We start from the raw sequence: 26,393 nt of genomic DNA on the forward strand, positions 1-26,393 counted from the left end.
ATCAAATCCTGTCTTCAGCTGGAAGTCGAGCGTGTTCGCCAGAAGTCGAGACGCCACGATGAGCGTGAGCAGCTTCGTGTCTAAATCCACCTCCAGTTGAGTCTCCTTCAGCGTGGCTTCCTTGATCCCTCTAATCTCGAGTCACTTTCCGGATGCCGATACTTTGAACCTGCATGAAGACACGTTAAGGGTCAATGTTCAGGACGTGAGGAAACATCAGAGAAAGTCTTCAGATCAAGGTGAGGAGCATTTTGCTTTGGGGGCTAGTTAGCTTCCATATGATGTCTCCTGTGGAACAAGCCGCCAGGAAACATCATTTGAAACAACACCTCTTTTCAGGTTGGCCTTGTGTCAGCGACATCACCTTTTAGTTTGAGTTTGAATCATTATTATTCTGAAAAAGTCCGAATTTTGAGGGAAAAGTCAGAATTAGAAATGTTGAGGAAAGCTGTCATCACAGATTAAACTTGTCTGACTGGAAGCTGCAGGTACCTTGGTGATTTTGGTGTATTTAGTTGAGTTGAGAGACACTTTCCCATAGTACTCATTGGGATTCATGTTGGTAAGAAGAAGGACGTCTCTGGGTGAAAGGTATTTGCTCAGCTTGGTGGCCTCGTCCCACATGGTGATGGTGATTTCCTCATCTTCCTGAATCAGTTTGAAGCTTTGCTGATTCGTCTTCTTCTCCTTGTAGTTCACCTTCACTTTTTTGACGGGATAGATCTGAAAGAAGCCGCAGAGAAAGCCCAAAAATGTATTTCTATTTCACAAAATTTCAAAACAAACTGCCTTATAAATATCTAAATATATCTAAATATTTATATGTGTGTGTATATATTTATATTTATATCATACCAATGACTGGTCCATTAGTTTATCTTTAGTTATCAGTCAATAAATAGGTTTATAAGATCTTGAAAAGGCATTTCATTTATATATTCAGTTTCATATTTAATATTCCATCTGTCACATACTTATATATAATATCTTGCTTTAGATCTTGTTATTGTTAATTTGTAAATTCATGTATATTTTCTATTTTCTTGTTTATTTCTAGTCTTTTAAATTTTTATCGTACAATGCAATGTCTTTTGATGTTGCTGCAACTTCTTATCTTGTCTTATCATAAAAAATGTAAAAGGCACAATGTTTGAATGCATTACCAACCTAACCAGGCTCCAGTGCATGAAGTAGGTCTGCAGTTTGAACTCACCTCGGTGACGGTTCCTTGGACGCTGACGTGTGTCTGGGGACGAGATGATTTGATGTCTTTAATGGAGGTGAGCGGACTCTCAGGATAAAGCAGTCTTTCGGCTTCTCTCTCGAACTCCTCCGGGACGTTGACAGGTTTTGTTACTGACACTTCGCTCGATGCGGTGACCTTCACATATAATCCATCTTTTATTAGATTCCTGAAGATGTAGGAGCTCCCCTCTTTGACTTTTCGATGGAGATCTTTTTCGTACACCATCAGTTTGACGCTGGCTGTCTCGTCGGCGACGCCCAGAAAAAAATAAAACGTCTTTATCTTGGATGTGAGCAGCTCAGATTTTCTAACAACTTTCCCAACAATTGCTTCCGTCTCAAGAATTCCACTGGATTTTAGATCACAGATGGATTTCTCCTGCTCACAAAGAAAAGAAAAGCCTCTCAATGAACGTAAATACAGTAAATGTCTCAAAGCTGTAAGTGATCAATAAGATTTACCCATGGAGCTTTTCCATCCTGGGAGTCACGAGTCTTCGGTTTCTAACGGCAGGAAGAAATATGCTTACTTTATATCACACACAAGTGTTACGGCCGTGACTCTTTAATGATGAATGTTGTGAGTTGGGTAACTGCCGACAGGTGCCACAACGTCTCAAACCTCTTCCTCTCCAACTCTTACCTTGACAGGTTGGCTTCCCTCCTGCTGATCTTTAACAGGAGAAACAAACATCACTCAGGGTCTCGTTAAGACAACCAGCCCACCGGCAGCGCTAACAGAACTGAACCTAATGTTTTAAACAACGGACGATGCACTTGATGTGATTGGCCCTGGGAGCTCAATGTGTTTAAAGTGATGTGAGGTCAAATCTAGCAACACTTCACCTACCTGCTGCAGGACTGGCTCCTTCCTCCGGCTCCTTCTCATGTCTCCTCTTCTTCTCTGGAACATTTAAAACAGGATTTACTCAGCAGAGCATGATGGTTCGACACCTATGTTTATTATGTAGCAGCTCATGGAGTCCTTTTGTGAACCCGGACATGTTGAGACCCCAAAGTCAATGTTAGAAATGTAGAGTAGGGTCCCCAGCAAATAGAGACTGCCGGATGCTAACCTGCAGATGTTGGGCAATTAGCACAAGTTGCATTTACTAGCATATGCAGACAATATCTAATGGCTTGGGTGATTTGGACAGTTTTCTTTTTTTTTTAAGATGCTGAGTCCATTTCTCACCTTTTCAGGATCAAATACGTCAGATTTAACCAGAAAGCGGCCTTATCTGTACTCTGTGGATTGGACAGATCGCTTATTCAAAGTAAATGGTTTACAGTAGAGTTAATAATGTTCATCTTGTGCTCTCTGTATCCAAAGTCACAACATCATGGTAATAGTTTTTTTAAGAACTTGGCTTTGAAACACATCTTTGAAGTATAAACCCACACTTGAGCAAAGTGTTATTGAGCATGCTTAACTGAACATAGGCGTAGGATGAATTCTGTTTGTGGATCTCCTCACCATGCTGCTGTTTCTCCAGTTTGCTCCTCACTTTCTGAACGTAGGGTTTCAGCAGATTCTGGATCCGACTATCCTTCCTAGGTATCTGTTCCATCACTCTCTCCATCTCGAGGATAGACTTTTCTTTCCCGTAGAACTCAATGATCTTCCCAGGCATCTTTTCTCTGCACCGGCCGTCCTTCAGAACCTGAGGGAAACCCCTCAAACATTCCTTCATTTTTTCGTAATGCGATTGATCCAGATCCTCCAGGATGATGGTCAGATCTCTCTTCCAATCTTCCTCTGAGATTTCCGACATCTGAAACACCAGAGAAAGGAAACGGTTTGTGTTGGTTTTCACACACTCTGTAGAATAATCTCTGCAGCTCCCCTCCGAGATGTTAACAGATATTCTGCCCTCAACAAATGTCCTGTGATTTGGATATTGTTGTGTATATGTTAAGTCAAAAACTAGGGCCACCAGGGTGGGTGGAGGGGGTCAGGAGGACGGGCCTGGGCTGACAGTCCAGGAGCACAGCGGAGGGCCCGGAAGGGATCTCGGGCGGACAGCCCGGGGGCAAAGCAGAGACCATGGAGGGGGTCTCGGGCGGACGGCCCGGGGGCAAACCAGAGTCCATGGAGGAGCGAAGACCACAGCGGCCGAACTCAGGGAGCCGAGCATGGCCACCGCACTCAGGAAGCCGGGCTCAAGGGCGAAGACCGCGGCACTCAGGGGGCCGGGCTTGAAGGCGAAGACCGCGGCTCTCAGGGGGACGGGCTCTCAGGGGGCCGGGCTCGAGGGCGAAGCATGTGGCGACGGAACAACTCCGGAGAATGGGCAGGAAGGCGCTGACGGGACAGCTCTGGAGGCCGGGCAGGACTCGGTGTCGGCCGGCAGCCCCCCCTGCAGCCGGTGGGACAGACTTCGGCAGGATCCCACGGAAGAGGACATAGGGTTGGCAGGACCCCTGGCAGAAGAGCAGTCGGCGGGACCCCCAACGGGACAGGACATTGGGTTGGCAGGACCCCCGGCAGAAGAGCAGTCGGCGGGACCCCCAACGGGACAGGACATAGGGTTGGCAGGACCCCCGGCAGAAGAGCTGTCGGCGGGACCCCCAACGGGACAGGACATGGAGTTGGCAGGACCCCCAGCGGAAGAGTAGTCGACGGGACCCCCAACGGGACAGGACACAGGGTTGGCAGGACCCCCGGCAGAAAAATCGTCGGCGGGGCCTCCAACGGCACGGGACATAGGGTTGGCAGGACCCCCAGCGGGACCCCCAGCGGAACCTCCAACGGCACAGGAAACAGGGTTGGCAGGACCCCCTGCAGAATAATCGTTGGCGGGGCCTCCAACAGCACAGGACACAGGGTTGGCAGGACCCCCGGCAGAAGAGCAGTCGGCGGGACCCCCAACGGGACAGTACACACGGTTGGCAGGACCCCCGGTAGAAGAGCAGTCGGCGGGACCCCCAACGGGACAGGACATAGGATTGGCAGGACCCCCGGCAGGAGAGTAGTTGACAGGGTCTCCAACGGCACAGGGCATAGGGTAGGGACTTGAGAGGGAACTGGAGAGGGGGCTGCTTCTGTGACGATAACATGTCAAAAATTTGGAAAAATAAAGTTTATCTTAATCTAATCTATCCTCTTACTCACGGTAGTCAGTAATTCCAGTCCGGGTTTTCTGTTGATCCAGTCCGGGTTTTCTGGGTGATTGTGGAGCTGTAACTTTCGGTTTGTGCAGAAAGAAAAATAACTGGAGAAATAGTCCGAGGCGGAGGGAAAAAACGTTTTTTAAAGATTCAACAACTACACTTTTGAGTTTTTACTAATACAACCATAGTTTTTACCGAGCAATAAGAGTGTGTGGCTCCGAGAATGCATTTTGGACGGGTCTGTGGGTGTTTATCTGAGAGGAAACCGGTGTTACATTACTAACAGTCCTCTCCTGCTGATGGTCAGGTGTATATCAGTATGTAGTGTCTCTACTTTAAAGAGTCCTCTCCTGCTGATGTTCAGGTGTATATCAGTATGTAGTGTCTCTACTTTAAAGAGTCCTCTCCTGCTGATGTTCAGGTGTATATCAGTATGTAGTGTCTCTACTTTAAAGAGTCCTCTCCTGCTGATGTTCAGGTGTATATCAGTATGTAGTGTCTCTACTTTAAAGAGTCCTCTCCTGCTGATGTTCAGGTGTATATCAGTATGTAGTGTCTCTACTTTAAAGAGTCCTCTCCTGCTGATGTTCAGGTGTATATCAGTATGTAGTGTCTCTACTTTAAAGAGTCCTCTCCTGCTGATGTTCAGGTGTATATCAGTATGTAGTGTCTCTACTTTAAAGAGTCCTCTCCTGCTGATGTTCAGGTGTATATCAGTATGTAGTGTCTCTACTTTAAAGAGTCCTCTCCTGCTGATGTTCAGGTGTATATCAGTATGTAGTGTCTCTACTTTAAAGAGTCCTCTCCTGCTGATGTTAAGGAGTATATCAGTATGTAGTGTCTCTACTTTAAAGAGTCCTCTCCTGCTGATGTTCAGGTGTATATCAGTATGTAGTGTCTCTACTTTAAAGAGTCCTCTCCTGCTGATGTTAAGGAGTATATCAGTATTTAGTGTCTCTACTTTAAAGAGTCCTCTCCTGCTGATGTTAAGGAGTATATCAGTATGTAGTGTCTCTACTTTAAAGAGTCCTCTCCTGCTGATGTTCAGGTGCATATCAGTATGTAGTGTCTACTTTAAAGAGTCCTCTCCTGCTGATGTTAAGGAGTATATCAGTATGTAGTGTCTCTACTTTAAAGAGTCCTCTCCTGCTGATGTTCAGGTGTATATCAGTATGTCGTGTCTCTACTTTAAAGAGTCCTCTCCTGCTGATGTTAAGGAGTATATCAGTATGTAGTGTCTCTACTTTAAAGAGTCCTCTCCTGCTGATGTTCAGGTGTATATCAGTATGTAGTGTCTCTACTTTAAAGAGTCCTCTCCTGCTGATGTTCAAGTGTATATCAGTATGTAATGTCTCTACTTTAAAGAGTCCTCTCCTGCTGAGGTTCAGGTGTATATCAGTATGTAGTGTCTCTACTTTAAAGAGTCCTCTCCTGCTGATGTTCAGGTGTATATCAGTATGTAGTGTCTCTACTTTAAAGAGTCCTCTCCTGCTGATGTTAAGGAGTATATCAGTATGTAGTGTCTCTACTTTAAAGAGTCCTCTCCTGCTGATGTTCAGGTGTATATCAGTATGTAGTGTCTCTACTTTAAAGAGTCCTCTCCTGCTGATGTTAAGGAGTATATCAGTATTTAGTGTCTCTACTTTAAAGAGTCCTCTCCTGCTGATGTTAAGGAGTATATCAGTATGTAGTGTCTCTACTTTAAAGAGTCCTCTCCTGCTGATGTTCAGGTGTATATCAGTATGTAGTGTCTCTACTTTAAAGAGTCCTCTCCTGCTGATGTTAAGGAGTATATCAGTATGTAGTGTCTCTACTTTAAAGAGTCGTCTCCTGCTGATGTTCAGGTGTATATCAGTATGTCGTGTCTCTACTTTAAAGAGTCCTCTCCTGCTGATGTTAAGGAGTATATCAGTATGTAGTATCTCTACTTTAAAGAGTCCTCTCCTGCTGATGTTCAGGTGTATATCAGTATGTAGTGTCTCTACTTTAAAGAGTCCTCTCCTGCTGATGTTAAGGAGTATATCAGTATGTAGTGTCTCTACTTTAAAGAGTCCTCTCCTGCTGATGTTCAGGTGTATATCAGTATGTCGTGTCTCTACTTTAAAGAGTCCTCTCCTGCTGATGTTAAGGAGTATATCAGTATGTAGTGTCTCTACTTTAAAGAGTCCTCTCCTGCTGATGTTAAGGAGTATATCAGTATGTAGTGTGTCGACTTTAAAGAGTCCTCTCCTGCTGATGTTCAGGTGTATATCAGTATGGAGTGTCTCTACTTTAAAGAGTCCTCTCCTGCTGATGTTCAGGTGTATATCAGTATGTAGTGTCTCTACTTTAAAGATTCCTCTCCTGCTGATGTCCAGGTGTATATCAGTATATAGTGTCTCTACTTTAAAGAGTCCTCTCCTGCTGATGTCCAGGTGTATATCAGTATGTAGTGTCTCTACTTTAAAGAGTCCTCTCCTGCTGATGTTCAGGTGTATATCAGTATGTAGTGTCTCTACTTTAAAGAGTCCTCTCCTGCTGATGTTCAGGTGTATATCAGTATGTAGTGTTTCTACTTTAAAGAGTCCTCTCCTGCTGATGTTCAGGTGTATATCAGTATGTAGTGTCTCTACTTTAAAGAGTCCTCTCCTGCTGATGTTCAGGTGTATATCAGTATGTAGTGTCTCTACTTTAAAGAGTCCTCTCCTGCTGATGTTCAGGTGTATATCAGTATGTAGTGTCCCTACTTTAAAGAGTCCTCTCCTGCTGATGTTCAGGTGTATATCAGTATGTAATGTCTCTACTTTAAAGAGTCCTCTCCTGCTGATGTTCAGGTGTATATCAGTATGTAGCGTCTCTACTTTAAAGAGTCCTCTCCTGCTGATGTTCAGGTGTATATCAGTATGTAGTGTCTCTACTTTAAAGAGTCCTCTCCTGCTGATGTTCAGGTGTATATCACTATGTAGTGTCTCTACTTTAAAGAGTCCTCTCCTGCTGATGTTCAGGTGTATATCAGTATGTAGTGTCTCTACTTTAAAGAGTCCTCTCCTGCTGATGTTCAGGTGTATATCACTATGTAGTGTCTCTACTTTAAAGAGTCCTCTCCTGCTGATGTTCAGGTGTATATCACTATGTAGTGTCTCTACTTTAAAGAGTCCTCTCCTGCTGATGTTCAGGTGTATATCACTATGTAGTGTCTCTACTTTAAAGAGTCCTTTCCTGCTGATGTTCAGGTGTATATCAGGATGTAGTGTCTCTACTTTAAAGAGTCCTCTCCTGCTGATGTCCAGGTGTATATCAGTATGTAGTGTCTCTACTTTAAAGAGTCCTCTCCTGCTGATGTCCAGGTGTATATCAGTATGTAGTGTCTCTACTTTAAAGAGTCCCCAGTATGTAGTGTCTCTACTTTAAAGAGTCCTCTCCTGCTGATGTCCAGGTGTATATCAGTATGTAGTGTCTCTACTTTAAAGAGTCCTCTCCTGCTGATGTCCAGGTGTATATCAGTATGTAGTGTCTCTACTTTAAAGAGTCCCCAGTATGTAGTGTCTCTACTTTAAAGAGTCCTCTCCTGCTGATGTTCAGGTGTATATCAGTATGTAGTGTCTCTACTTTAAAGAGTCCTCTCCTGCTGATGTCCAGGTGTATATCAGTATGTAGTGTCTCTACTTTAAAGAGTCCCCAGTATGTAGTGTCTCTACTTTAAAGAGTCCTCTCCTGCTGATGTCCAGGTGTATATCAGTATGTAGTGTCTCTACTTTAAAGAGTCCTCTCCTGCTGATGTCCAGGTGTATATCAGTATGTAGTGTCTCTACTTTAAAGAGTCCCCAGTATGTAGTGTCTCTACTTTAAAGAGTCCTCTCCTGCTGATGTTCAGGTGTATATCAGTATGTAGTGTCTCTACTTTAAAGAGTCCTCTCCTGCTGATGTTCAGGTGTGTATCAGTATGTAGTGTCTCTACTTTAAAGAGTCCTCTCCTGATGATGTTCAGGTGTATATCAGTATGTAGTGTCTCTACTTTAAAGAGTCCTCTCCTGCTGATGTTCAGGTGTATATCAGTATGTAGTGTCTCTACTTTAAAGAGTCCTCTCCTGCTGATGTTCAGGTGTGTATCAGTATGTAGTGTCTCTGCTCTAAAGAGTCCTCTCCTGCTGATGTTCAGGTGTATATCAGTATGTAGTGTCTCTACTTTAAAGAGTCCTCTCCTGATGATGTTCAGGTGTATATCAGTATGTAGTGTCTCTACTTTAAAGAGTCCTCTCCTGCTGATGTTCAGGTGTATATCAGTATGTAGTGTCTCTACTTTAAAGAGTCCTCTCCTGCTGATGTCCAGGTGTATATCAGTGTGTGTGTCTCGACTTTAAAAAGTCCTCTCCTGCTGATGTTCAGGTGTGTATCAGTATGTAGTGTCTCTACTTTAAAGAGTCCTCTCCTGCTGAAGTTCAGGTGTATATCAGTATGTAGTGTCTCTACTTTAAAGAGTCCTCTCCTGCTGATGTTCAGGTGTATATCAGTATGTAGTGTCTCTACTTTAAAGAGTCCTCTCCTGCTGATGTTCAGGTGTATATCAGTATGTAGTGTCTCTACTTTAAAGAGTCCTCTCCTGCTGATGTTCAGGTGTATATCAGTATGTAGTGTCTCTACTTTAAAGAGTCCTCTCCTGCTGATGTTCAGGTGTATATCAGTATGTAGTGTCTCTACTTTAAAGAGTCCTCTCCTGCTGATGTTCAGGTGTGTATCAGTATGTAGTGTCTCTACTTTAAAGAGTCCTCTCCTGCTGATGTTCAGGTGTATATCAGTATGTAGTGTCTCTACTTAAAGAGTCCTCTCCTGCTGATGTTCAGGTGTATATCAGTATGTAGTGTCTCTACTTTAAAGAGTCCTCTCCTGCTGATGTTCAGGTGTATATCAGTATGTAGTGTCTCTACTTTAAAGAGTCCTCTCCTGCTGATATTCATGTGTATATCACTATGTAGTGTCTCTACTTTAAAGAGTCCTCTCCTGCTGATGTTCAGGTGTATATCAGTATGTAGTGTCTCTACTTTAAAGAGTCCTCTCCTGCTGATATTCATGTGTATATCACTATGTAGTGTCTCTACTTTAAAGAATCCTCTCCTGCAGATGTTCAGGTGTATATCACTATGTAGTGTCTCTACTTTAAAGAGTCCTCTCCTGCTGATGTTCAGGTGTATATCAGTATGTAGTGTCTCTACTTTAAAGAGTCCTCTCCTGCTGATATTCATGTGTATATCACTATGTAGTGTCTCTACTTTAAAGAGTCCTCTCCTGCAGATGTTCAGGTGTATATCACTATGTAGTGTCTCTACTTTAAAGAGTCCTCTCCTGCTGATATTCATGTGTATATCACTATGTAGTGTCTCTACTTTAAAGAGTCCTCTCCTGCTGATGTTCAGGTGTATATCACTATGTAGGATTAAGAGTTAAATAAATTATTAAATATATGGGAGTAAAGATTATGATGGAAATATGTATTTCTTATAATTTGTGTTAAATTGAATGGTATTTTATTTTGTATTATCAGCTTCAGGCTTGTTGTTTTTGTTTATGAATAATAAATCAACCAGATAAATACTAAAGTAAAACAAAATAATGACTGGGGGAACATTGAATAGTGGAACGTTTTAATTAGTTATTACGTTATAATACATTTAAAAAAAAAAGTTAAATGACAAATGAATACATGTAAAAACACATTTCAAATACATGATCATTATTGTTGGTTAACGTTGTTTTTCGGATTCTGGATTGCTGAACATTGACCATTTCATAAGCACAACAATAACACCAGATTCTTTATTAATGTGAAGTTAATTAAACTAATAACTTCAAACACAAGCTGTCAAATACAAGGAGATACATGATTAAATCAAAATGTTTTAGTTTTTTAAAAAATCATAATTTTGAGATTTTCAGGAAAAAAATAATTTGCGGAACTCCCCTTCAGATGTTCTCAGGGTCTGCCATTTTGATGATTCTGTTTCCTTGTATTTCAGCCTCCACTGAGAGCGGTATTCTTTCAAGGAGATCATCATCAAAGCCTTTCTTCAGCTGGAAGTCGAGAGATTTCGCCAGAAGTCGAGACGCCACGATGAGCGTGAGCAGCTTCGTGTCTAAATCCACCTCCAGTTGAGTCTCCTTCAGCGTGGCTTTCTTGATCCCTCTAATCTTGAGAGTCACTTTCCGGATGCCGACACTTTGAACCTGCATGAAGACACGTTAAGGGTCAATGTTCAGGACGTGAGGAAACATCAGAGAAAGTCTTCAGATCAAGGTGAGGAGCATTTTGCTTTGGGGGCTAGTTAGCTTCCATATGATGTCTCCTGTGGAACAAGCCACCAGGAAACATCATTTGAAACAACACCTCTTTTCAGGTTGGCCTTGTGTCAGCAACTCCATCTTTTAGTTTGAGTTTGAATCATTATTATTAAACTATTCTCAACTCTGAAATAAAGGCACTTTGGCTGTCAAAACATTAACCCGTTAAGCCCTGAGCCTGTTTTTCAGGTCTCAGGCTCGAAAATGACATTCCCAGAACAAATGACCGTATCTTCTAAAAGGGTTAAATTAATAATATTTTTTCTCAAAGTGATGATAAATCTGTGAGTTGGATGTAGAAAAGTCAGAATCAATATAGATGTTTTTATTTTAAAGTAAATTCAGATTGGAAACGTAAATGATTGTGTCCGTCCAAAAACAATTACTTATAGTGAAAACCAATGATGGGATAGTAGACTAAAAGCTTTAGGAATCCAAACTATAACATATAATAAGTACCTTGTATCAAGATGTATTACAAAACGAGTGAATTTGACCTTTTTAGAGAGATTTAGAGAAAAAAAACACTCCTGGGGTCATTTGGGTGGATTTACCATATCTCTAGCCCCCCTCGTTCCATTTTGATGATTGACATCTAATTTTAACCGTTAGAGCCAATAGAATCGAGGGGAAGTTCCTAAAATCCATCTAAACATTACCCATTGGGGATGCATACCCAGAATGCCCAAAACAGGAAGCTGTCATACACTCTGGTAGCTATTTTAGCAGCTACATATGAAAACTCAGTGTTTGACATAAATATGGAATGATGGATTATCAGTAATCATTTCAAAGTGACACAGACACATTGGATTAACCTATGGAGTAACCTTCAGCAGCGTTTTTATCGTTGTAATGCCATTGAACACAACTTTTGATCAGAAAACAACAAAGGTAATACGTTTTTATCCGTTTTGACGCTTCTTGTGAGACTTCTGTTTTGTTTCGGTAAAACTTGTTAATATCTTCAGTTACCTGAATTTCTAACCGTTAAGTGAGTATGACACATTAATAGGTTTTAAGATGCCCTGAGACACAGTTTCGTGAAAAAACACCCTGCAGGCCCCGGATTAGGGTCCTCTCGGGCAGGTTAAACATGTTTGAAGAAAAAAGTCAACATTTGAGAAAAAATTGCAGAATCTTTTGAAAAAAGTCAGTATTTTGAGATTTCTCAAAATTCAATATTCTCAACGTCTGCATAATGAATGGAAAGGAGCTCAGCTGTCATCACAGATTAAAGTTGTCAAACTGGAAGCTGCAGGTACCTTGGTGACTTTGGTGAACTGAGTTGAGTTGAGGGACACTTCCCTAAAGTACTCATTGGGATTCATGTTGTTAAGATGAAGGACGTCTCCGACTGAAAGGTCTTTGCTCTGCTTGGTGGCCTCGTCCCACATGGTGACACTGATTTCCTCATCTTCCTGTTTCAGATTGAACCTTTGCTGATTCGTCTTCTTCTCCTTGTGTTGCACCTTCACTTTTATGACTGGATGGATCTGAAAAAAAGCAGCAGAGAAAGCCCAAAAATGATTTCTATTTCACAAAATGTTAAAACAAACTGCCTTATAAATATATAAATATTTATATATATTTATATATTTATAAATACATATATAATTGGTCCATTAGTTTATCTTTAGTTATCCGTCAATAAATAGGTTTATAAGATCTTAAAAAGACAATTTCTTTAATGCATTATTACCAGGCTCTTTGAGAGTATGCATGAAGTAGGTCTGCAGTTTGAACTCACCTCGGTGACGGTTCCTTCGACGCTGACGTGTGTCTGGGGACGAGATGATTTGATGTCTTTAATGGAGGTGAGCGGACTCTCAGGATAAACCAGACTCTCAGCTTCTCTCTCGAACTCCTCCGGGACGATGACAGCGTTTCTTATTGACACGCTGCTCAATGCGTTAACCTTTACAGCTTTCTCATCTTGTATTAGATTCCTGAAGATGTAGGAGCTCCCCTCTTTGATTCGTCGATGGTGATCTGTTCCGTACACCATCAGTTTGACGCTGGCCGTCTCATCAGCGATGCCCAGAAAAAAATAAGACTTCCCTTTCTTTGTCTTGGTGTCATATTTGAGCAGCTCGGATTTTTTAACAACTTTCCCAACAATTGCTTCCGTCTTAAGAATTCCACTGGATTTTAGATCAAAGATGGATTTCTCCTGCTCACAAAGAAAAGAAAAGTATCAATGAACGTAAATACAGTAAATGTCTCAAAGCTGCAAGTGATAAATAAGATTTACCCATGGAGCTTTTCCATCCTGGGAGTCACGAGTCTTCGGTTTCTAACAGGGCAGGAAGAAATATGTTTACTTTATATCACACACAAGTGTTACGGCCGTGACTCTTTAATGATGAATGTTGTGAGTTGGGTAACTGCCGACAGGTGCCACAACGTCTCAAACCTCTTCCTCTCCAACTCTTACCTTGACAGGTTGGCTTCCCTCCTGCTGATCTTTAACAGGAGAAACAAACATCACTCAGGGTCTCGTTAAGACAACCAGCCCACCGGCAGCGCTAACAGAACTGAAGCTAATGTTTTAAACAACGGACGATTCACTTGATGTGATTGGCCCTGGGAGCTCAATGTGTTTAAAGTGATGTGAGGTCAAATCTAGCAACACTTCACCTACCTGCTGCAGGACTGGCTCCTTCCTCCGGCTCCTTCTTACGTCTCCTCTTCTTCTCTGGAACATTTAAAACAGGATTTACTCAGCAGAGCATGATGGTTCGACACCTATGTTTATTATGTAGCAGCTCATGGAGTCCTGTTGTGAACCCGGACATGTTGAGACCCCAAAGTCAATGTTAGAAATGTAGAGTAGGGTCCCCAGCAAATAGAGACTGCCGGATGCTAACCTGCAGATGTTGGGCAATTAGCACAAGTTGCATTTACTAGCATATGCAGACAATATCTAAAAATTGGCAGATTATAAATACGTCAGATTGTAACCAGAAGGCGACCTTATCTCTACTCTCTATGGACTGATTCTGATACATTTTTGCTCAATTTGGAAGATGTGTTGGATCATTTGGATTGGACAGATTGGTTTACAGTAGAGTTAATCATGTTCATCTTGTGCTCTCCATATCCAAAGTCACAACATCATGGTAATAGTTTTTTTAAGAACTTGGCTTTGAAACACATCTTTGAAGTATAAACCCACACTTGAGCAAAGTGTTATTGAGCATGCTTAACTGAACATAGGCGTAGGATGAATTCTGTTTGTGGATCTCCTCACCATGCTGCTGTTTCTCCAGTTTGCTCCTCACTTTCTCAACGTAGGGTTTCAGCAGACTCTGGATCCGACCATCCTTCCTAGGTATCTCTTCCATCACTCTCTCCAACTCGAGGATAGACTTTTCTTTCCCGTAGAACTCAATGATCTTCCCAGGCATCTTTTCTCTGCACCGGCCGGCTTTCTGAACCTGAGGGAAATCGGTCAAACATTCCTTCATTTTTTCGTACTGTGCTGAAGACAGATCCTCCAGGATGATGGTCAGATCTCTCTTCCAATCTTCCTCTGAGATTTCCGACATCTGAAACACCAGAGAAAGGAAACGGTTTGTGTTGGTTTTCACACACTCTGTAGAATAATCTCTGCAGCTCCACTCCGAGATGTTAACAGATATTCTGCCCTCAACAAATGTCCTGTGATTTGGATATTGTTGTGTATATGTTAAGTCAATGGTAAAGTAAGTCCCAACACATTGAACCAAGTTAAAGATAAGAAGATAACCACACAACCAATATCTGTATAAAAGAAAATCAAAAAGGTAAATATTGGAATCTCCCTCAAAATCCATCAATCCCCAATCCAACTCAAAGACCGCTTCGGCTTTCTTTCAGAATATTGAATTAACAAACAGTCCAAAAAAAAGAGGTGTAAAGTAACTAAGTACATGTACTCAAGTACTGTGTAAGGATGCACCTGGTAAGGATGCCACCCGGTAAGGATGCCACCTGGTAAGGATGCACCTGGTAAAGATGCCACCTGGTAAGGATGCCACCTGGTAAGGATGCACCTGGTAAGGATGCCACCTGGTAAGGATGCACCTGGTAAGGATGCACCTGGTAAGGATGCCACCTAGTAAGGATGCACCTGGTAAGGATGCCACCTGGTAAGGATGCCACCTAGTAAGGATGCACCTTGTAAGGATGCCACCTAGTAAGGATGCCACCTGGTAAGGATGCACCTGGTAAGGATGCCACCTAGTAAGGATGCCACCTGGTAAGGATGCCACCTGGTAAGGATGCCACCTGGTAAGGAGGATGCCACCTGGTAAGGGTGGTAAGGAAGGTAAGGATGGTAAGGATAGTGAGGATGGTAAGGAAGGTAAGGATGGTAAGGATGCCACCTGGTAAGGATGCCACCTGGTAAGGATGGTAAGGAGAGTGAGGATGATAAAGATAGTGAGGATGGTAAGGAAGGTAAGGATGCCACCTGGTAAGGATGCACCTGGTGAGGATAGTAAGGAAGGTAAGGATGGTAAGGATGCCACCTGGTAAGGATGCACCTGGTAAGGATGCCACCTGGTAAGGATGGTAAGGATAGTGAGGATGATAAAGATAGTGAGGATGGTAAGGAAGGTAAGGATGCCACCTGGTAAGGATGCACCTGGTAAGGATAGTAAGGATGATAAGGATAGTGAGGATGGTAAGGATAGTGAGGATGATAAGGATAGTGAGGATGATAAGGATAGTAAGGATGCCACCTGGTAATGCACTGATTCTGATATCTTAAATCTTAAATTGTATTTTATTTAACTATAATTCATGTGCAATGTCTTATCTATGCTGCTGTGACGATAACATGTCCCAAATAGGGATCAATAAAGTGTATCTTTATCTAATCTATCCTCTTACTCACGGTAGTCAGTCCTTCCAGTCCGGGTTTTCTGTTGATCCAGTCCGGGTTTTCTGGGTGATTGTGGAGCTGTTACTTTCGGTTTGTGCAGAAAGAAAAAGGACTGGAGAAATAGCCCGAGGCGGAGGGAGAAAACGTTATTTAAAGATTCAAAGACTCCACTTTTGAGTTTTTACAAATACAACCATAGTTTTTACCGAACAATAAGAGTGTGTTGCTCCGAGATTTTCCTGCGGTTCTTCTGCTGCAAAGGATGGCAGATACTGAATGTTGCCGCCAAACCTACAACCAATCACAGTCTAGATGGGCTGTGGGTGTTTACCTGAGAGGAAACCGGTGTCACATTACTTCTAACTTTAAAGGAAGACTTCAGTATTTAGTGAAACATTGTTTAAACCATACCCTGAAGAAATCAGCGATATTCCGGTAAATAATGATTTTATAGCTCTTTTTTATCAAAACCTGTATATTCCGTCAGGCAGCTGCCATTATGGCCATTTTCAGTAGTCACGTGATCCGAAAAACTAGGTCGTGACGTCATCTATGCGTTCACTTTGTAAACACGACAGCTCATTCGACGAAAACATGGCGGAGTATTTGAGTTCGGACTCGTCAGCCGAGGAAGAATCTTTGAGCAATGTGGAGAGATTGGATGGGGAATTCAGCCGTACAGGTTCGAGCCAAGAGGCCAGGACCGTCAGGAATCCAGGGACAGTGACGATGAGGATGAACAGCACGGTGATCTTGCCGGAGACGATCCCTTTACTCGTGCAATTGATTTCGGGGGGCGAGTAGGGAGACCTGTACATGAATGGTGTACTTGCGATCGGTGTGTAGCCATGGACAATCCTCTTATCAACATATGTTGTCATGAGCTTGAAGAGCTGGAAAATAAACTGTTCACAGACGACTTGGATTGCATATGTTCACACGGGGAATTCGACACTGTGGTGTTAGAAAAAGCTGTATTGAGAACAGCACTGGTTTCCATGAAGGATGTGAAACGCACCTCTTTGGTTGAACCAATAAATGAAAGGTGGGTACATTTGACGGGTACAGCCCTTTCTTCTTAGCATTATATACTTTACTATTATTATTATTATTATTAATGGACATATCAACTAAAGACATTTTATTTGGTTAGGAAGTTCTGGATTAAAGATTTAATTGACTTTATCAAAAGTTTTATAATGACGTTTACATTCTAGGAGGAAATGATTTTCATCCTCAATCTCATGGCAATGTTTGCACAACCTGTCATTTACAGGAGTATTTCTGTATCGACCATATTCAATAAGAAGTTTATGGTTGTTAATTCTAAAGCGTGTCAAATGGATTCTGTCTACAATTGCATGGCAAGGACATGAAGGACAATGACAGATCATTTTCAAAACCAAAACTTTACCTAGTATAGCCATGATCAAAGAAACCAAAAAGCATATCGACAGAATGCACTCTTTATAGAACAATGTAGGCTAGGAGTCCTAACACAGGGCTGCCAACATTTGAGTTCAGCTTGGAGTGACATTTGTTTTTGGTGAACCGAAAAAAGAAACGTTCATGTGTACAGTGTTACAAATGTATTGAACATGTACAGGGTTTCCAATACGCAGACACAGTGTACCCGCAACCCTTACAATCAAGTGCTATTTTATAAGTGGGGGGGGGTCCTCATCTCCTCTAGAGGGGCCCGGGGGCATGCTCCCCCGGGAAGTTTTTTTTTTTTATTATTGAAGTTAAATGCATCGACCTGGTGCACTTTGAGAGCAAAATGTATTTATGGTAAACAGATTTTCTTTTTCTTTATGGATATTTTACAGATCACTCACCTTTTAAAGGCGGGGGAGGTAAGTTTCAGAAACCGGCTCGAGTGCACTAACATTTGAAAGTACACAGCCAAAAAGAATCCGCCCCTTCCTTCAGACTTCCTTACAGAGCACCTCCTCCGCGAGAGCAGGCTGCGGTAACGTTACGTATCAGGCAAAGCTAAACACATCTAGGTTAGCAATACTACACAGCCAAAGCAAATCCGATATTGACTCTGGGTTGACTTCTCCTAGTTTCCACTTTCTTTTTGTTCTTCATTTGCTCCATTTCATTTTTTCTTTTGCGACCAGTAGACGATGTTGAACCTAACTCTGCCATGGTGAAAGTGGCCGCCTGTTGCTGGCGAGTCATTGAAGTACTGCTGCAATGAGGGCACGCCCAATGAGGACACGCCCAATGGGCACGTCCAATGAGGGCATGCCCAATGGGCCCGTCCAATGAGGGCCCGTCCAATGAGGGCACGCCCAATGAGGACACGCCCAATGAGGGCACGCCCAATGAGGACACGCCCAATGAGGGCACAACATACATTTGTGCGTGCACAAGATGGAAGGCTGAACGGATTGGTTGTAGTTTTTACAGTATTACGGCTTCCACAGATGACATTTTTTTATGGGTTTTTTGTCAAAGCACTTCAGATATTCATTGCTATCGGGATGTTAAGAGCATTCCATGGAATATAACAAAAAGTGTATCTCGAGCCGGTTTCTGAAACTTACCTACCCCACCTTTAAACTGTATTCTTGTTTCACTGCCATCGAGCATTTCATAACTGTTTTTCATTTATTCTCATAAATGGTGACCAAAACGTTTGAGAGCCACTGAGATAACTAGACTAAAGTATCTAAACAGAGTCCCTTACCTCACTGAGCTGTAGTTATCTCTCAGTCTGACAGGACAGAGCTCTCCCTCTCATTGTTTCAGAAACAGCTTCTAATATCCGTTAAGCTAACCAGATGCTAACACCAACAATGCACATAGTGAGTTTGGTAGAAATATACTGTATAATAGTAAAGTTATTTAAGATGATGCCATAGTTATTGAAGATTTTACATTATAAATATTCCCCACAATTATTCAAAAGCATATTCTTCCAAACTCCTGACAACCAGGAGACTATTGATGTGTGTAGTGAGTTAGGTAGTAATAAGCTGTATAGTAGTGAAGTGATTGAATATGATTGTATTCTCTTTTTTGGGAGTTGCACTTTGCAGACGGTCCCTGAGCACTCGTTTCTTCTCCGGCTGCGGATAGAGACCAATGTAATGTGTCCAGCTCTGAGGACGGCGCGTATTGGCTTTTTTAAAATCAAAATGTGATTGTAGTTCGTTGTCCTCACCACGGTACTTAGGAGACGTACTTTGTGTCTGAATAACGTTTTCATGAGTTATTGATCCGTTAAATCAGAATCTTCCAATATCGTTCCATATTTACTGAACTAAGCCAGAAGACCGTCTCATTTCGTAGACCGCTCGGTTTGCTGTTCCTTCACTTTATGTTTATATTTATTTACATTTGTTTTGGACGAAAACTTAGCGTGAGGAAAGGCAAGTGCAGCGTGAGATATGGGTTAATTGCGTGACTCTCAAGCTCAATGCGTGAGTGTTGGCAGCCCTGCCTAACATAATAATGGTACAATGTAGTTGAATAAATTCCATAGTAGTTAATCAATCAAATAAAGAAAGCATTCTGGAGCATCAGTGGATTGTTCCTATCCAGATTGTGGCAATGTTTTGCGATACAATGAGGCATATTTCAATAGAATGGTGAGAGTAACGAGAGTAAACAACATGAACAAAGCACATACGTCAATTTGTCCTCAACACCAAACGCATAGTCCACGTCACATCCGGTAAAATAAGTCATGTGACTCGTCAAAATGGCGGCGCCCACAGGGTTGATGTTATTTCGGTAATTAATCGGCTTAAAATCACTGATAATGTCATCGGATAAAAAAAAAAAAAAAAAGACTGGCAGAGACTGGTCTGTTTTATTGGATGATAATTATTTAAAGATGCGTGTCATGAGGATTCCCTCCCTTTAAAGAGTCCTCTCCTGCTGATGTTCAGGTGTATATCAGTATGTAGTGTCTCTACTTTAAAGAGTCCTCTCCTGCTGATGTTCAGGTGTATATCAGTATGTAGTGTCTCTACTTTAAAGAGTCCTCTCCTGCTGATGTTCAGGTGTATATCAGTATGTAGTGTCTCTACTTTAAAGAGTCCTCTCCTGCTGATGTTCAGGTGTATATCAGTATGTAGTGTCTCTACTTTAAAGAGTCCTCTCCTGCTGATGTTCAGGTGTATATCAGTATGTAGTGTCTCTACTTTAAAGAGTCCTCTCCTGCTGATGTTCAGGTGTATATCAGTATGTAGTGTCTCTACTTTAAAGAGTCCTCTCCTGCTGATGTTCAGGTGTATATCAGTATGTAGTGTCTCTACTTTAAAGAGTCCTCTCCTGCTGATGTTCAGGTGTATATCAGTATGTAGTGTCTCTACTTTAAAGAGTCCTCTCCTGCTGATGTTCAGGTGTATATCAGTATGTAGTGTCTCTACTTTAAAGAGTCCTCTCCTGCTGATGTTCAGGTGTATATCAGTATGTAGTGTCTCTACTTTAAAGAGTCCTCTCCTGCTGATGTTCAGGTGTATATCAGTATGTAGTGTCTCTACTTTAAAGAGTCCTCTCCTGCTGATGTTCAGGTGTATATCAGTATGTAGTGTCTCTACTTTAAAGAGTCCTCTCCTGCTGATGTTCAGGTGTATATCAGTATGTAGTGTCTCTACTTTAAAGAGTCCTCTCCTGCTGATGTTCAGGTGTATATCAGTATGTAGTCTCTCTACTTTAAAGAGTCCTCTCCTGCTGATGTTCAGGTGTATATCAGTATGTAGTCTCTCTACTTTAAAGAGTCCTCTCCTGCTGATGTTCAGGTGTATATCAGTATGTAGTGTCTCTACTTTAAAGAGTCCTCTCCTGTTGATGTTCAGGTGTATATCAGTATGTAGTCTCTCTACTTTAAAGAGTCCTCTCCTGCTGATGTTCAGGTGTATATCAGTATGTAGTCTCTCTACTTTAAAGAGTCCTCTCCTGCTGATGTTCAGGTGTATATCAGTATGTAGTGTCTCTACTTTAAAGAGTCCTCTCCTGCTGATGTTTAGGTGTATATCAGTATGTAGTGTCTCTACTTTAAAGAGTCCTCTCTTGCTGATGTTCAGGTGTATATCAGTATGTAGTCTCTCTACTTTAAAGAGTCCTCTCCTGCTGATGTTCAGGTGTATATCAGTATGTAGTGTCTCTACTTTAAAGAGTCCTCTCCTGCTGATGTTCAGGTGTATATCAGTATGTAGTGTCTCTACTTTAAAGAGTCCTCTCCTGCTGATGTTCAGGTGTATATCAGTATGTAGTGTCTCTACTTTAAAGAGTCCTCTCCTGCTGATGTTCAGGTGTATATCAGTATGTAGTGTCTCTACTTTAAAGAGTCCTCTCCTGCTGATGTTCAGGTGTATATCAGTATGTAGTGTCTCTACTTTAAAGAGTCCTCTCCTGCTGATGTTCAGGTGTATATCAGTATGTAGTCTCTCTACTTTAAAGAGTCCTCTCCTGCTCATGTTTAGGTGTATATCAGTATGTAGTGTCTCTACTTTAAAGAGTCCTCTCCTGCTGATGTTCAGGTGTATATCAGTATGAAGTGTCTCTACTTTAAAGAGTCCTCTCCTGCTGATGTTCAGGTGTATATCAGTATGTAGTGTCTCTACTTTAAAGAGTCTTCTCCTGTTGATGTTCAGGTGTATATCAGTATGAAGTGTCTCTACTTTAAAGAGTCCTCTCCTGCTGATGTTCAGGTGTATATCAGTATGTAGTGTCTCTACTTTAAAGAGTCCTCTCCTGTTGATGTTCAGGTGTATATCAGTATGTAGTCTCTCTACTTTAAAGAGTCCTCTCCTGCTGATGTTCAGGTGTATATCAGTATGTAGTGTCTCTACTTTAAAGAGTCCTCTCCTGCTGATGTTCAGGTGTATATCAGTATGTAGTGTCTCTACTTTAAAGAGTCCTCTCTTGCTGATGTTCAGGTGTATATCAGTATGTAGTCTCTCTACTTTAAAGAGTCCTCTCCTGCTGATGTTCAGGTGTATATCAGTATGTAGTGTCTCTACTTTAAAGAGTCCTCTCCTGCTGATGTTCAGGTGTATATCAGTATGTAGTGTCTCTACTTTAAAGAGTCCTCTCTTGCTGATGTTCAGGTGTATATCAGTATGTAGTGTCTCTACTTTAAAGAGTCCTCTCCTGTTGATGTTCAGGTGTATATCAGTATGTAGTCTCTCTACTTTAAAGAGTCCTCTCCTGCTGATGTTCAGGTGTATATCAGTATGTAGTGTCTCTACTTTAAAGAGTCCTCTCTTGCTGATGTTCAGGTGTATATCAGTATGTAGTGTCTCTACTTTAAAGAGTCCTCTCCTGCTGATGTTCAGGTGTATATCAGTATGTAGTGTTTCTACTTTAAAGAGTCCTCTCCTGCTGGTGTTCAGGTGTATATCAGTATGAAGTGTCTCTACTTTAAAGAGTCCTCTCCTGCTGATGTTCAGGTGTATATCAGTATGTAGTGTCTCTACTTTAAAGAGTCCTCTCCTGTTGATGTTCAGGTGTATATCAGTATGTAGTCTCTCTACTTTAAAGAGTCCTCTCCTGCTGATGTTCAGGTGTATATCAGTATGTAGTGTCTCTACTTTAAAGAGTCCTCTCCTGCTGATGTTCAGGTGTATATCAGTATGTAGTGTCTCTACTTTAAAGAGTCCTCTCCTGCTGATGTTCAGGTGTATATCAGTATGTAGTGTCTCTACTTTAAAGAGTCCTCTCTTGCTGATGTTCAGGTGTATATCAGTATGTAGTCTCTCTACTTTAAAGAGTCCTCTCCTGCTGATGTTCAGGTGTATATCAGTATGTAGTGTCTCTACTTTAAAGAGTCCTCTCCTGCTGATGTTCAGGTGTATATCAGTATGAAGTGTCTCTACTTTAAAGAGTCCTCTCCTGCTGATGTTCAGGTGTATATCAGTATGTAGTGTCTCTACTTTAAAGAGTCCTCTCCTGTTGATGTTCAGGTGTATATCAGTATGTAGTCTCTCTACTTTAAAGAGTCCTCTCCTGCTGATGTTCAGGTGTATATCAGTATGTAGTGTCTCTACTTTAAAGAGTCCTCTCCTGCTGATGTTCAGGTGTATATCAGTATGAAGTGTCTCTACTTTAAAGAGTTCTCTCCTGCTGATGTTCAGGTGTATATCAGTATGTAGTGTCTCTACTTTAAAGAGTCCTCTCCTGCTGATGTTCAGGTGTATATCAGTATGTAGTGTCTCTACTTTAAAGAGTCCTCTCCTGCTGATGTTCAGGTGTATATCAGTATGTAGTCTCTCTACTTTAAAGAGTCCTCTCCTGCTGATGTTCAGGTGTATATCAGTATGTAGTGTCTCTACTTTAAAGAGTCCTCTCCTGCTGATGTTCAGGTGTATATCAGTATGTAGTGTCTCTACTTTAAAGAGTCCTCTCCTGCTGATGTTCAGGTGGATATCAGTATGTAGTGTCTCTACTTTAAAGAGTCCTCTCCTGCTGATGTTCAGGTGTATATCAGTATGTAGTGTCTCTACTTTAAAGAGTCCTCTCCTGTTGATGTTCAGGTGTATATCAGTATGTAGTCTCTCTACTTTAAAGAGTCCTCTCCTGCTGATGTTCAGGTGTATATCAGTATGTAGTGTCTCTACTTTAAAGAGTCCTCTCTTGCTGATGTTCAGGTGTATATCCAACCCAGTCTCATAAAAAAACGTGTAATAACTACGTTGGTCCAGAACGTAGGACGTAGTATTTCTACAAAAACGCCTCTGAAGTTGTAAGATCCCTACGTTTTTTTTCACCATTCATTCCAAAGGCTGGCGTCTATGTCACGTGATCTTCACATTTCTCCCTGCAGTAAAAACAAACATGGCCGAACTTCGTTTTATTCTCGGTGTAAAATGCCTATTTTAAAGTCAGTTTGGCCATTAAAATGCGTTTTGATGTCATTTGATGCGAGAAATATGAGTTGTTATTTCAGATGATGTGTGCAGTGGATGTACATGATCTTTAGTTTGCTAGTTATTACGAAGATTACTTCAGGAAATTGTGTCTATACAACGTTTTCATTGTTACCAAGGTGGTTGCTAGGGACGCTGCTATCGATATTGTTTCTGTTATGTTGTGTATCTGTTTAATGGTGTTATCTTTATTGCTACCCCCTTCCCCGTCAATGTATAGTGTTGGTCCACAGCGCAAACGTATTAGTTTAACAAAATCTGCATCTAAAATTGTGGCATAGATAGCCTACGTTATTTTCCCCGTGTGCAATTCTCCATGTACTCAACAATAACACATCATTATCCTTGTGTTTATTTATTTGTTTGATTAATAAACACAAGTTGGAGTCCGTCAGGACCGAGGGTCGGAGCAGCTCATTTGCTTTACAGAATATTACACCAGGAAGTAAGTATTCTCTCCGCTTCGCTTGGCAAACCCCGTGATAGTCCTCAAGCTCTGTGATTGGAGAGTGTGCTCCGAGGGTTACGCCGAGCGTGGAACAGCACTTTGAAATGGGATGGAACCACGGCAGACTGTCCAAAACTGGATTTGAACGGGTCCACCGCGTCCCCCCCCCTCCCCCACCCCGTCCCCACCCCGTCCCCAGAACTACACATGCTGGCTATTGTGTTTCGCAACATGTTCTCTATCTATGGCACGTCTCTGCTGGGAGTTGTAGTTTTAAAAGAGGTTTTTGTATTTCCCATAATAAGAAGTTGCCAGTATTAAACTGTGAACATCCCTGGAGGCTTAGGGGATAGGAAACACTCACATTTAAAACATATCATTAATAAATGGGTGAAAATAGCTTGTGCCCATAATGGGCAGCATTAATATATACCCACATGCCAGCTAAGGTCAGAAGAGCTTTATTTAACAGCTGCTCTTATGTCTGTGACCCCTCCTGTTGTTCATTGATAAGCCTGAAACATGCACTTGTCAAGGTTCAGAGGCAAATTTTGAAAATCTGGCAGTATCCATCGATCATCTTAAGATAAGATATACTTTATTGATCCCAAGTTGGAAACATTTGCGTTACATCAGCATGTGTAACAGTTTTAAATATGCAGTGGTGTTTATTTGTAAATCATTTAGTATAATCACACAAATTCTGTGTTTTATATTTAATCATTCTGTGATCTTTATTTATTGAATGTTCAATACCTGACAAGGCCGGAGATGTAATATCTACATACCTCTTATAAGAGTATAATACATATGTATAATATCAGTTAAAATAAGTGCTTCAACAAAGTTAACATTGCTGGAGGTATGCACACATATTGATAGATGTCTTGTAATGCTGTTGAGGAACCTGCGACCCAAGTTTTTCATTAATTGCATAACTACACCGTTTGTGAATATAATATCAATAAACCTTAGAAAATCTTGAAATCTTGAAAGGGATGTGCAAACTAGTCATTATATACAGTCTTTAATGAACTATTATTAGAGAATAACGAGTAATGAATATACTTTATAGGGATCCTATTAATATCTAATAATACAAATAATGAAATTATGTCTTTCACTTATGTGAAACCCGTGCCTATTGCCAAGCACTGATGTTATATCTTTATATTTAAGGCCAAGCTCAAAGTAAAACCGATGAACCGCTCCATTGTTGTGCCGTAGCAGCCGAACTGACCAGGAAGTACATTGAGCTAAATGAATAGTATTGCGAGATCTCGCAATAAATGTTTCTTTTTTAAATAAATGTTTTCTTCTTCTCAATGTCCCCTAGGGGGCTCCGTAGCATCTGTGAATCTTAACATCCCGAGTGTGCACGTTTCCTGATCATTTGTTGATATTTTTTAATAAAGTCAAGTAGAAATAAAGCTTTTTTCATGATATCTTTGGATCTCTTTGGATTTATTTTTTCCAGTTGCTGGGCAGCGAGGAGAATCTCAAAACTGAGATATTAAAAAGGTCATAATTCCCTTTTTAATATCTATTTCAAACTGCTGAGAGAACATCCATAGTTTTATCCACCAATTAGAAAATAAAAGGACCAACTTATTGAAGCACAGGATTAAAAAAACAGCTTTCAGAATCTCTTTATTAGTAAAACATGAGATTGGAGAGGACTGAAACCTCTCAACATGACTCAAAGAAAGGACTTGAGTTGTTCCGTAAACTTTCCGCAGACGACCCTCAAACTGCACCTGCAGGTGAGCGCTTGTCTTGTCGGTGCGGAGTAATCTGATTACCTCATATCGTCCTCATCTGGCGATCCTGGACAAACACACAAATCACAATTATTCTTTATTCTTTTTATTTTTTGTTATTTAGTTTAGTTTGTCCTGTTAGTCTGTTCAACACTCTTACATGTTGGCTCCATGGCCTGTTTTGGTAATCAGAATCAGAATCCCTGTATTCGTCCCACAGAGGGGAAATGTACATAGTTACAGCAGAAAAGAGACAAAGGCAGCTTGATGTTACCTGGAAGCATGCAAACAAAGTATTAAGGTATGATCAAAAGTTACACAATTTACAAAATACACATCCTGTAACAGTTCTGAGGATTTAGCAGACAGGTATATATTAGACAGTTATTAACGGCATATGTGTAATATATATATGTATATATGCACATATTGCACATAGTTGGTTGGTATTTATAGTGGTTATACTTGTGGTTTAAATATTGTATGCTTTCAAGTGAAGCTCTTCTATGCATGGCTTGTCAATTGATGAACAATGGTAGAGACTAAGCTGAACCCTTGTAGCTTTGAACTGTTCAATCTAACCTATTGTTACGGCCGTCGTCTCTCCGGTCCTATTGATTCTGTATTTGATCTGTCTGTGTGTATGCAAATGAGCTGTGAGGTTGCCTGGATGTTATTGGCTGTTCCGCCCTCGCTTCCGAAGATGTGTTTGGGTTGACGTCCTCCAATCCCTGCATACATCCGGCGCACAACTT

The 26,393-nt window shown here is 41.4% G+C and overlaps 3 protein-coding genes across 5 annotated transcripts in view; all 3 read right to left on the minus strand.

The window, feature by feature from the left end:
- LOC307017666 (uncharacterized protein) overlaps positions 1 to 26,393 on the minus strand; it is a 108,251-nt gene that overhangs the window by 41,195 nt on the left and 40,663 nt on the right. For 2 of the 3 annotated variants that reach the window (XM_079647354.1, XM_079647352.1), the window contains one exon: positions 25,512 to 25,705. The exons of the other annotated variant lie outside the window; for it this stretch is intronic. In XM_079647354.1, coding sequence (XP_079503480.1) covers positions 25,682 to 25,705 — 24 coding nt within the window. In that variant the 3' untranslated portion in view covers positions 25,512 to 25,681. Of the gene's footprint in view, positions 1 to 25,511; positions 25,706 to 26,393 lie in introns of those variants that run through there. 3 annotated transcript variants of the gene reach the window in all.
- LOC307018353 (uncharacterized protein) overlaps positions 1 to 26,393 on the minus strand; it is a gene marked incomplete at its 3' end in the record, with an annotated part of 48,094 nt that overhangs the window by 16,768 nt on the left and 4,933 nt on the right. The window lies entirely within an intron of this gene.
- On the minus strand, positions 9,961 to 17,225 carry LOC307017667 (uncharacterized protein). The gene is made up of 9 exons (XM_079647355.1): positions 15,748 to 17,225; positions 15,554 to 15,653; positions 13,925 to 14,222; positions 13,316 to 13,369; positions 13,109 to 13,137; positions 12,926 to 12,967; positions 12,422 to 12,844; positions 11,937 to 12,167; positions 9,961 to 10,557 (listed from the first exon to the last, which is right to left on the minus strand). Exons 3-9 carry the CDS (start codon positions 14,220 to 14,222, stop codon positions 10,297 to 10,299), a joined length of 1,338 nt encoding a protein of 445 aa, XP_079503481.1. The 5' UTR covers positions 15,554 to 15,653; positions 15,748 to 17,225; the 3' UTR covers positions 9,961 to 10,296.

This window comes from Notothenia rossii (assembly GCF_949606895.1).
Source record: "Notothenia rossii genome assembly, chromosome: 9".
Taxonomy (NCBI): Eukaryota; Metazoa; Chordata; class Actinopteri; order Perciformes; family Nototheniidae; genus Notothenia; species Notothenia rossii.